General features: G+C 34.9%; 1 protein-coding gene across 2 annotated transcripts; it reads left to right on the top strand.

The window, feature by feature from the left end:
* Positions 1 to 9,723: 9,723 nt before the first annotated feature.
* LOC139984533 (uncharacterized) lies at positions 9,724 to 11,719 on the top strand. 2 transcript variants are annotated; one of them, XM_071998467.1, is made up of 3 exons: positions 9,724 to 9,808; positions 10,138 to 10,327; positions 11,402 to 11,719. In XM_071998467.1, exons 1-3 carry the CDS (start codon positions 9,749 to 9,751, stop codon positions 11,587 to 11,589), a joined length of 438 nt encoding a protein of 145 aa, XP_071854568.1. In that variant the 5' UTR covers positions 9,724 to 9,748; the 3' UTR covers positions 11,590 to 11,719. The 2 variants fall into 2 exon arrangements, with proteins under 2 accessions (XP_071854568.1, XP_071854559.1); XM_071998458.1 differs by having other exon boundaries at positions 10,138 to 10,369.
* Positions 11,720 to 12,162: the final 443 nt, after the last annotated feature.

Below are 12,162 nucleotides of genomic sequence, written 5' to 3'. Positions count from 1 at the left end.
TCGTTTCTAAATGACAATTAGACAACAAAACATCTCTTTATTTTCTTCGTGTTTTCGATAACACTGATGGATTAATACGGACAGGTTTGCTTTTCCTCTGTATATACTGCTTGTTTAATGTTTATTATTCTGTTTCTTACTTTTTGATGTCCATTTTTATTTTACATTTACTTTTTATTCTTTACGTTTTTCTTATGTTTTAAATACTACTCGTTTAGTGTCATACTTTCAAATATTTAATATATATAGATTTTGTAACTGAGGTCCTTGGGCAAGTTTAGCCTCAGCTAACCAAGTTACCCTCTACTATGCGAAGTTTAAACAAAAAACAATAATAAATACGAGGAAAGCAAAACAGATAAAACATATACAGTAAGAATAGTTATTTTCTGTTGTTTAAATTTCTGTCTGATACAGATCATCCGTTGTTTCTCTTTCCAGATTTACGTAAAACTGTCCAACCGCAATCACTTTCACGTTTACATTACAATAACACGTTGAACCTTAAAAAGTGAAACCTATAGTCACGGTTTTATAATCTCTTGTTTATTTTCTCATGCCATAACGTAATTTTGTATTGGATGTATTAATATACTGATGTTGAAATACTTTAGCTACTCCACGACTACACATCCTCGTGTTTTTAAAGAAATAAATGCACCAAGTATAGGAAGCAGAGCAAACTAGTTTCACTTATCAAATGTTGTGATGTGATTTGAAACTTTCCATGCATTAGTCCCCGGCATTATTGAGTGTACTTTAAATACCGTTACTTTTTTTTCTTTGTTAAACCATGCAGAATATGTCACTCTCCCAACAAAACGTACTGGCTATACCGTTTACGGACTCGTTTCCATATACGATTTATTGTGAATTCATACTAACATACGGACAATTTAAAGCTTATTTTATGCTGGTTGTCTATATAGAAATGTGCATTTATTCTACGAATTCTACAATGTAATGTAGAGAACAAAGTTGCATGGACGGTCTAACAAGTGACAGAAAGATATTTTGTGATCGAAACTTAAAAATATTTGTGTAGAACAATGGTTTCAAATGATATCAATTGTGGATACGATGACTGTTACTATATTGCATGTCTAGTCAACATCAGTGTCCAATTACTGACCGTCATATACCAGATATAACCAGTGTTATTTGTCAAAAGTTTATCAACCGTTTTTAGAAAGGTTTTAAATTCCAATTTAGACTCAAGAAGAGAAAAATACATATATAGGTGGTATAACAATTGACAAGAAGATACTAAAAGATCTAAACATAAAATTGAAAATTCTCACATAAAAACAGCTTAACACTGAGGATTGTCATCTGTATATGTAGCGGAATTTTTTCACCTGAGGTAAACCCAGACTTATAATGTGTAGTATTGTTTGAAAAGCAAAATATACGATGACTCTTAAAATACTCTAAAAATATGTAAATCCAGTGTGTTAAAAAAAAACGAAACAATATTCACCTTTTCAAAGCGTTTCATTGTTCTGTTGTAAGTAACTATGCGAAAATAAGCACTCTTTGAAATTTCATTTCTGCGCTTTATCAATTACATTTTAAAAGTTATTAAAAGTTGTAACGTGGTCAAAATGTTTACGAAGCAATTACGTTGTCTTTCTTACAATGATTGATTTTAAAACGTATTTCATAACATCTGGGTATAGAGTACAACTTTCAATGTTTTAGATATATGTCCCTATTATTTAACTGTTATAACTGACTAAATGTGAAAGTGAAAATAAAATCTGAAAAACGGTATAACAATAACCCAAGAAAAATTATTGATGTAACTTTTTCGAAGGATTCTGTGATTTTCGTAATATTCTGAGTACGAAGAGGAAAAAATTTCGTTAAAGTAACAGATTGGTTTATGTAGGCAAATGTCACTTTTTCTGCCACAAAAAAACGTATGCCATGGCCGCAGCCTGCGGGCGGATATGTAGGACGAAGATGCTCCCTGAGATTACCACTTCCTAAATGAAAGCAAGCTTACGGTAATGTGAACGCCTGGACATTATGCGCTATTTCAGTTAGTTTGAGCGATATGTTCATATCATTTCTTATGATTTCATAAGTCATTATTGTGCAACTCAAGATGAAAGGCACGAGTGCTTTTATATATTCAATTACCTGTGTTAAACAATGAATGAAGCAGAGTTTATAAAGTAACGTTAAGTCCCATTTACCGAAGGAATATTTTTTTTCTTCTAATTTACAAGTTTTTTAGAAGTGTAAAGTACTAAAACGAGATCTCAAACTAAAGAATGTTAAGATGCAACTTACAAGTCCTGGTAAGTGCCATTATCGGCAAACTGGGAGGCAATTTTAGGCAAATATTTCCTTGCTATGATACGCCAACCGATGTCGGCGGTCCGCTTAGATAGTGTCAGTTTGGTCCCTTTCTGGGAATGCCCCCCTCCCCATTTTTGTCTTTCAAAAAGGCCCTGGTATATACGCACATCAAAAGCATCAATACGTGACATTTGGACGATACGAGATGTGTCTCCGCTGCCCGCTGGGGATTTCACCCAGGCTACGGCTCTTTACTGAATTATATTTAGACAAAGAACATTGAATTATTGTTATACATACACGTTTTCATCTATTATTGTAATTCGATTACATCAAGTTTTGTTCTTAACACACATATCATTCATGTCATTTGCTTAAAGCAGTGATATTCATAGTTATATAATACAAATGTTGCTAATATCTTGCAATGATTGAAGCATTTATTAAAGACAAAATATTACTGAGCATTATACGTGACCTGCGTATTATTTTGCGGTTTTCTAAAACATACATATTTGTGTTTTGTTATCATATGTTGGCATAAACTGGTTCTTCTGGATTATCTTCCTTGAGAAGGTGATGACAAAGGCCGTAATCATCCTGTGTACAAAATGAGGATACATTATACGAACTGCATTTAAAAGTTACAACTGCGTTTTACTGTGCTCGTTATGTGTGCTTTCACACTACATTGCTATACCACATCCAAATATTTTGCAAATTAAAGGAAATTGTAATCAAGATAAAGTTTTAGATATATTTGAAAAGTTTGCATCAGTCATGTTACTGCAAAGTTCTTTAATTAAGTGAATCACAAAGACAGGAAACTTGGACTACATTCCGATGACGATCGTAGGTGGGAACCGACTTTTACCAACCATTATTATTGTACGAGTGTTTAGTGTGTTGCGAGGCTAGCGTGTACTTCTCGTACCCTCGCCTGCACCAGAGACCGGCACCCCTATTGATCATCACTACAGTGTAGTCATTGTTAACGACATTTGCAAAAATAATTTTTTTGTTTTTAATTTTCAAACCAGAAAGGTACTATCACGAAATACTCCTTCCAGTAACACTTCATATCCGCAATGTGATGATATGTGAAGGGATTCTCGTTTCCGGTAAGGGCTGAACGGGGAATGTATTATGTTTGCGGAGGACATTCTAACCGCTACTCTTACATGTGCGCATATGACAAGTGGTAGGAAATATCCTCGAAAGACAAGTTGATTGGGTCACACAACCAAAAGGATACTCTTTTTCATATTTTAAACGAGTATGAGTACTCAAATAGAAGCCAGTGTACTTAGTATGGTGGAGTACATTGCTATGAGCAACACGTGAACCAACCTTTGAAAGAATCATACTATGGTTGCTTCCTCTCAGCTGTCGAACTGTGTTGAATAAATCAACTTTGTTTTCCATCCTCATCCTTTCCATTTCGAATTTTACTGTCAGGAAAATTCCAGTGTGACCAGCACCATTTCTATATAATAAGTATAAAGGAAATAGTGAATGAGTACAGTATCACAATGTACATGGGTTCGCTGTTATATTCTTAGATACTTCGACAATGCTGAAAATATCCAGTTATTAAGATATTTCAAGGAAAACAATTGAATTCACTGCAGCATGAACGCACATCACGATGCCTATAACACTTCGAATTTTTCATGGATATAACACTATGGCATCACCTTGTATCTGATAGATATTCTATATACTTTCACCAGAAGGAGTACCTTTAAGTTTGTGTGTGCTTGGAATGCCTTTGTCTTTGTATGACGTGTTATGGGAAGATGTTTTTGCAAGGAGAAGCAGAAGATCAAGAAAGGTTATCAATAAAAAAAAAGAATACACTGAATAGTTTTATGCAGAAGAGGACAGTATACCATGAATGTTCACTAGAATTATGTACGGCATGCTCATTCGTTCTCACTAAAAACATCGTTTGGGTGAAGGATAAATCTGATTGTTTTGACAAATTCAATAATTCATCAAGTTTTCTCCAAACTTAGAAGTGTTATTGTAAGAAGACAATATAAATATTATTTCTTGCCAGACCAAGCGCCAAATATTTTTTTTTTGATTTTTTGTTGTTGTTGTTGAACAAACCGGGATTCGAACTAATGACCACTGGATCCCCAGCCCGACGATCTACCAACTGAGATTCCGAGCCCTTTGTATGTGGCGATCCCAATATAGCCATGTATATGCTATGGCGCCAGTCAGTAGCTACATTTCCTTGTATCTAGTGTAACCAGGATGTTAACCTCAGTCTCATTCGACACAATGGAGGGAATGGACTTCATGAAAATATCGGCTTTTTATATATACTGTAATTCTATAGTAAATGAATAATTGGGAAAAGTCAGTTTTGCGTTATTCATTTACTTTATATATATATATATATATATATATATATATATATATATATATATATATATATATATATATATATATATATATATATATATATTTATATATATATATATAAATAAATAAATATGTAACAACATTGCGGTCACTATATATATATATATATATAACATCCATGTGAATATTATTTAGCAAGAACATATGACCCACGGACACATTTTAACTTCCCCGAAACTCCCCCCCCCCCCAATTTGGTACTCCCTTACATTTGTATCTGCTTTAAATCATATGGTCGTACGTTTAGAAGGGACGGTAGGTTGACGGTACCTTTTGAATCAGAACCAGAAAGACAATCAAAATGTAAGTGAGATGAAACCAATCACGAGCACCGTTAACCTACATTATTTGATGATGTAGGCTTCATGCTAAATCTTCACTGCAGCCGAACTTTACTCTTGATAAAGTACAGCTCCATATGGCAACATTTTCAGTTAATGAAGATCACCTAAGCCAAATTGTGGAAGCATTCCTTCACAGATATTTGGTTTCTTTGCAGTATCAAAATGGTTATTGATAATTATGTGCTATATAACATTAGAAAGAATGCATTCGTGGAGGTCTCGATGGTCTCACTCTGAGTTTCGAACATCCATGTCTCGTTCTTTGATTAATAGGTCTCGACATCAAGCTGGTCAGTCATGTCACCTAGCATATCTAGTAATCTGTGGAGCCAAACAGCTACTTGAAATTATACACCTACGGAATGGCCGTCTTGATTGCTCACGAGCAATCTCTTCACGTTGTATAATTACCGCTGCTATATAGCCTGTATGTATATAGCACACTATACTTATAAATTAAGTATATTCCTCATACTACGAGACACTACGCAAAAAAAAACCCCAGGCTACAGCGAATTTCATAATCAAATGATCGAAAACTCCATGCACAATACCAAACAGTATTATATTAATTTGATAGTTAATTTATGTAAGAAATGCATTAGCGTTAAGAAGAATGATGGTATTTAATGAGTAATTAAGTACATTTTTCAACTTACGTCTTAAGTCACCGGTATGACGACAGCTAAACCTCTAGTAACCAAAGTCGCAACTGGTTCGGGAAATATTCCTTAAATAAATATAATGCATCAAACTTTTATACCTAAGATTTCCGTTTTAAATTACTATCAAGTCAAATGATTGATTTCATATGTTCGTATTAAATTTACTAAATAAGTTACTCGGATGTTTAATGTTAGGCTACTTACCCTCGGTGATTAACTTGTGTGCACAGTGTAGTTGGCCTAACAAGAAATGCAAACTGAGAGTGTTGCTGTCTACCAATTTGAACCGCAATGGTTCTGGACAACAATAGCTCACCGATATCATTAATCGTATTCATCACTATTTCATGGCTGACTAACTTTTTTTAAATATTTTTAGGCGTTTCGTTGATATTCTTTGATGGTCAGCCTTTCATGGTGCATGTTTTTCTTCTCAACGGAGCATTTTTTTCAGACAATGAGCAAAGACTGGCATGTTTCAATGATTTCATAAGATGTCTCATAGAAAGTGCAAATGGTTTACCATATTTATTACCAAATTTTATAATATATGATAAATTACTACAATATAAACAATTTCAATTCAAATAAGACAAACGCTTTAAAGTACCACATAATACAAGTTCCACTTGTTCCCTATTTATTATATAAAATTCAATTTACGGGGCTTTAAATCAGTCCAGAAAAAACAATATTGGATCTCCTCGCTTTGAAAAAAAGAGAGATTAATATATAAGAGTTCAAACGACTACTATATAACCGTCGTACTATTCAGCCTTCTAAATTAAACCTCGTTTTAAGGTTGCAGACAACGTAGGTCATTGTCTAGTAGAGATACCCTACTTAGGATACTCTTTAAGGCTTAGTAGTGAAACTATAATGTAAACGTGCAAACGTCACCTCAAGTAATTTGTATCGTGAGTGGAATGAACTAGCGTTACGACTGGAAATCCCAAACTAATCCTGATTAATCAAGAACGCATTTTACTCCAGAACCAATTATCCGCGATTTGTGATATTTCTTTGTGGTAAAAGGAATGAATCAGCAAACGTTCAGCCTTTGCTCACTCATACCCGCAGTGTGAAATGGGGGTGTAGGCGGTTTTACACTATCTAACGCAACGTAGTGGCCAAGAACATGAAGTATTTCTAAGGGAGGGCCCGAAGAACATGAACTTATAGCATGCTCCTCATGGTGAAACATAATTGCACCTATTAGGTGAATTGAGTGTACTTTTAATAGTAGGAAAGACTAGCGTAGGTTCTTATGACCAACTAGACCGGTTTCTGCTCTCAACTTTTATAGGAGGAGCTTCATCAGTAGTAAGCCTTTGAATATTTTATATTCGGCATGAGCGTCTCGTTCTCAAAATGCATCTATTTTCTGTGCACGAGTTTTTATGGACTCATAGTGCATCTATAAGAGCATCTAAAAGAGCTTCGTGTGCACCTTGAGAGTCAGCTGATTCTTCGTTAGTACGAAACCTTGAGTTAACAAGTAAATCTTTGAGATTTTGGGCCCTTTTGTAGGCAAGAATCGGTTCATTTGGAAACAGTTTGGATAATTCCGCGTGTTGCGAAATTAGGTGCCAATGTTTCAAAAGTGCTTTTTTCAGATGCGTGGTTTTGATATGGGGTGTATAGGTAAGCTTGAACACCAGTGGTGGTTCCTTTTGTATAGGATTGGTAGTGAGGTAATGCCTACGGTTTTCAAATTTTATGCCTTTAGTAGCTGTGGCAATTTCCTCTTTCTTATAGTTACGGAGTAACAGTTTCTCTGTGAACGCGTTCTTTTTCTGTAAGAAATCAGTCTCGTTGTTACAGAGACGTGCGTATCGTAATATTTCCCCTTTAATGAAGCCTTTAAAAGTGGCAAGTGGGTGTGCAGAGGTTCTGTCGAGGTATTGGAAGGTTTCCGTGGGTTTAGTGTGGACTTTAGTGTCTAATAACCCATTGGTTTCGAACCTTGTACCTTTGAAGATTTTCAGATCTAGGTATGTTACTTCGGTGTTTGATATTTCTACCGTAAACTTTAATAAGTGGTGAATTTCATTCAACCTTTTTACTAGGTGTTCAAGTTCCTGATTTGTACCGTCGTAGAGCAATAGAATGTCATCTCTATAGCGGAGCCCTTTTAAGATTTTATTATCTGTCGGTAAAATCTGCTTTTTCAAGTCTATGCATGACGATATCGCAGATTTCCGGAGAGGCTTGGCTACTCATGGCGCAACCGATCTTTTGTAGATAGAATTGGTTATTGAACTCGAAACACTTTCTTTTTAAGATGAGTTCAATTAGTTTGCGCATGGATATAAAAGATATTTTATTTATTCCATATTCGCTTTTTTCCGTCTTTTCATAGACTTCTTGACATATATCTAATGCCTCCTCTTGGGGAGTATTGGTATACATGACGACGACATCGAGTGTAGCAAGTAGTACCGTTTTTGGTAACGGGGTGGCTTCCAAAATTCGCAGAATGTGATTTGTGTCTTTCACATAAGTGCTTTGTTTTATTACAATAGGAAGCAAGAAATAGTCCAAAAATTCCGATATTTTTGGGGTCGGTGATCCGTTTCCACTTATTATCGGTCTACCGGCAAATTTTGAGTTAGCCGGGGTGCTTTATGAATTTTTGGTAGCACATATATGACCGGTGTGCGGATCTTGTGGCTATATGGTGACAAGTACTCGAAGGCGCTTTTATCGATCTCTTTTGCAGAGAACATTTCAATTAGTGTTTCCTGGACTAAACTTTTAGTTTGAAACGTCATATCACTTTTAACTCTTCGTAGTGGTGACTAGCTAATTGCCTCTCAATTTCTGCCTGATAGTCTGAGTGATTCATTATAGCAATGTCTCTACCTTTATCGAAGGGTTTGACAATAACAGAGCGGTCGTTTTTTTTCCAAGTAGTCCTCTAGGATTTTACTAAAAGTCATGTTAGGTGACCATGTAGAGGGTAGACGGAATTTTGTAATTTTTTTTTGCATTTTATTCTGCATGATGAAGCGGATTCTCATTTTTCATTTTAGGTCTTTTAAAGACTTGAGAAGATCACGTCGTTTAGGTTTTACTGGAGTTGCTATGAACTTCAGACCTTTTCCCAGCGCAATAAACTCTATATTGGACATGTTTCTGTCTGATAGGTTCTTTACGAACTTTTTTAGTGTTTCTGCTTCTTTTCGAAGATTTTGGGCTTTTGAGTGACTACGTATAGTCTGTAGCTCCCTGTTGGTGGTGCGGAATTTTTCGGAGCTTTTATTAGCTTTCACTGATCGGACATATTTGCGTCTTTTAGATGACGATGAGAGAGGTTGAGAGAGAGAAAGTACATTTTGCATGTTGGAGGAGAGGAAAGTAGCTCTTTCTGGAAAAATTTGTTGGCCCTAAAAAGGGCCGTTTTTCTCGAGCACACTCCTACTTCTACCTTTTATAAGGTGACACTCTGGTCTCCTCTCTTTTCGCTGACTTCTGGAGGATGGTCTTCAAAAGCCTGTGTGCCTCCGGAGCTTCCAGTGTTGACTCTAAGTCCGTCGCAGTGTAACTTTGGCGCTTGCGTTAAACATAATTTTTAGGGTTTGCCCAAGTGTGGTTCATCTATTTGCAATAGTTTTAACGTTTCATCATTAATTGGCTATTGTATATACAGGTCAAGCTATGAATTAGAGATTTTTGTGGCTGTGTTTTGTACATTAAATAACACATCTTGAACGAGATGATAACAACTAGTAAAACTCAATCTCTTCATCCACATATTACCCGAACTTTATCAAGCAAAGAAACCAGATTCAATGTGCATCTTACCGCGAGACACATTTATTCTTGTTTAAAGCAAAACTGGCTTACCATTAACCCCATACGTTAGTTATCATACACCATGGAGAGCTTCACCTTAAGCATTTAATTACATCCATCTTCAATTGACGTTGCCTTTTATAACTAGAATTTAATTTTCATTATTTCATTTTTACACAAGTTCCTGAGGCTAGCCCAATGAATGTTATTGCAGAAGTCGATGGAGAAGATCAGGAAAATGTGAAAATATCTTGGGAGGTTTGAATTTTTATATTTTCATTCTCCGAGATATTGTCAAGTTCTTCATTTTAACTGAATGCCAACACTATTGGAAATGGCTACAGTTTTGTCGATTATTATATTATTCGGTAGCATTCCTGTATTTATTAAACCTTATAGTTGATACGAAGCCATTAATGAACGTTCTTTCAAGGGGAAATTATGCAGAAAAGTTGGCTGTTCTATTTCATATTATGCTTTGGTAAACAGGGTTGCAGCTTATCTCGCTGGATTTGATTGTCCAAAAGCATAAGAACACTTAATGTTTTACACTTGTAATTGTATTTTAATCCGTTCTGTTTTCTTAGGTTCCCACTGATGACATATCATGTAGTTCTGGTGTGACTGTGTTAACTATATTCTATGCATCAATTAACTTGGAAACACTACACGAAGGCAAATTTACCATAACAGATCCTTCAATTACCTCATTGACGCTCACTGATCTCAAGTCAGAAGGGAATTACAGCATTCAAATGACGCTGGCAACAAGTGGAGGTGAAAGTTCTAGCAGTAATGAAATTTACTACTATGTTCCAAGTATATTTGTTAATCTTATAACTTTCTAATTTGTATGTGTTATATTGAATAGAGCTTTACATCATATGCCATAATTTATATATTAGGATTTTTATAAAACAGATAGGATAACGCTTTTCATTCTTCAACGTGACTACGTTATAATGACTCTTACGCGCTGATCAAATTTATGCTGCGAGCATCCGTATGATAAAGAATGAGAACGTGCGAATTAAAGGACTAGTTTGGTGTTTGTATTGTACACATTGCATCACCCTTGATACAAACTTTGTATTTTACATGGATCAAATTTGAAAATATTGAGATTATTAACGTAACGATACCTGTACCACCAGGGCACAACAATAGAAAAGTAACGTTTTTCTTAGAGATAATTATCTCCGTGTAATAGCCAAAAATATAATGTTTCAACAACGCATGATGACAGATTATATGCTAAGGTGTAGATATGTATGTTACATTCATTTGGCTTATCTATATGTTTTGTATTATTTAAGCATTCACTTGTTGCATTGAATTTGAACCACCTTGATAAATAGCTTACATCATCGCTAAAGTTTAGCAAATGCTTATATTTATGTTGTCCTGATATAATTTGATCAAGCTTTATTGTACGGTCCAAATATTTGAATAAAACTCATTATCAACAAATATAATAATATATTCCAATTGTCGGTTTATTGTTGCTACCAGTATCAATCAATTTATGAACGTCTTATAACAGTTATAATTGGTTAATTTGAGGAACCGTTTATCTGTTTAAACCAATGTTTGTACAATTTTTAACATTCTTCACTTTCTACAGAAAATGGATTGCAAACAGAAACTTCTTAGCACACATACCTATGCATAACAATTGATAGTAATTAATTCTTATCAAAACGTGACATTTCTTTAGTCGTGGACTTTTAGTAGCACGATATGTATAAATATATATATATATATATATATATATATATATATATATATATATATATATATTGTTTACTCAATTTGTAGTATCTTTCATATTTTACATAATAACTTGTCTAGGACTTCCAGAGTACCAAGCCGCTCCAACAGTCATTCATGTCAGCTCAGATTCACTAACAGTTAATTGGCCGCCATGGGATGGCGTCATTGGGACTCCTCCGGTGGTTGAATATAGATTATTTACCAAGGAGTCGGAGAGCGAAGACTGGCCGAGTACCTTTATAACAGTTAATGCGAGCGACGACTAAGAAATGTATTCTGTGATGATGACACCATTTGAACCAGACACAGAGTATGACTTCAGAGTTACAGCTGTGAGAGAAGGGCCTAATGGAGATGGAACACCGGGTCCAGTCTTAATTAGGACTAAAACATCCTGCCGCGGTAAAGAAATATAGAAGTTCAATGTAGAACAAGAACAAATAAATACGGTAATTGTCATCAATGGTGGAAGCATGTGAAGAGGACGTCAAAAGAATAACAATGACACTGTTACAGAGTTTTCGATCTTAAAATATAATATTAACAAATAGAAAAACAGATACAACAAGATACAAATACTAGACAAACACATTGATTGAAGTCCCACCCTTTCTATGATTCTAGCTTTTATTCAATCCATGGTCACTACATTGGTTGTAGAGAGGATTATTGGTTTGGTCTATGTTAATCACGATAAAGCTTACGTGACTTAAAAGACAATTTGAAATACTACACCTATATTAGGGGCTTGTGGTTTTATGACCATTAGACATTTTCTCATCAACTGTTTACTCATAGGATATTTCTTTATCGCTTTAAAGGTGAATTAGACACAAGTC

Source organism: Apostichopus japonicus, chromosome 2 (genome assembly GCF_037975245.1).
Source record: "Apostichopus japonicus isolate 1M-3 chromosome 2, ASM3797524v1, whole genome shotgun sequence".
In the NCBI taxonomy this organism is placed as follows: Eukaryota; Metazoa; Echinodermata; class Holothuroidea; order Aspidochirotida; family Stichopodidae; genus Apostichopus; species Apostichopus japonicus.
Note: the sequence above shows the minus strand (reverse complement) of the source record. Positions and strands in the feature narration are given on the sequence as shown.